The sequence below is a fragment of the Bison bison genome, unplaced genomic scaffold, assembly GCF_000754665.1.
Source record: "Bison bison bison isolate TAMUID 2011002044 unplaced genomic scaffold, Bison_UMD1.0 scf7180017864304, whole genome shotgun sequence".
Lineage (NCBI taxonomy): Eukaryota > Metazoa > Chordata > Mammalia > Artiodactyla > Bovidae > Bison > Bison bison.
In genome coordinates this window covers 14,766,705-14,767,138 of record NW_011494876.1, presented here as the reverse complement: position 1 = coordinate 14,767,138, position 434 = coordinate 14,766,705, and the positions used below count along the sequence as shown (strand labels likewise).

The window sequence follows — 434 nt, the reverse complement described above, 5'->3', positions numbered from 1 at the left end:
GGCCTTGCGGGCGGCTGCCACAAGTGAACATGAACGCAGGGGATACTGGAGATACGGGGTGTGGGTTTGGGTTGTTAATGCCGGACCCAGTCAGTAGATGCCAAGGCAGGGCTTGGGGGTGGTCACCCAAACCTAGTCCTTGGGTTGGAATATCCCATAAAGTTCAAGGCCTGACATACCCGCACCTGCGAGGCCTCTGTCCCTCTCCAGAGCTCCAATTTCTGTGGAGCCCCAGCCTCGGCCACGCCATCCGCACGGTGGCGCCAGAGCTCACAGTGCGGGCGGGTTCGCCCGCTAGCCACAGGGTCACGTGATACCGGGCGGCGCAGCCCGATGACGCACGCCCGGCGCTGCCTTCGCCCCGCCCTTCATGGGGTCACGTGGTGGGCCGGCGCAGCCTGATAACGCGGCGTCCAGGCCCTCAGCGCAGCTCC

General features: G+C 65.2%; 1 protein-coding gene across 1 annotated transcript in view; it reads left to right on the top strand.

Annotated features, from left to right (window-relative positions):
• RBM15B (RNA binding motif protein 15B) overlaps nt 1–434 on the top strand; it is a 3,983-nt gene that overhangs the window by 340 nt on the left and 3,209 nt on the right. Inside the window, exon 2 of the mRNA XM_010851949.1 lies at nt 211–285. Within this exon, the coding sequence (XP_010850251.1) occupies nt 211–285 (75 nt within the window). The remainder of the gene's footprint in view (nt 1–210; nt 286–434) is intronic.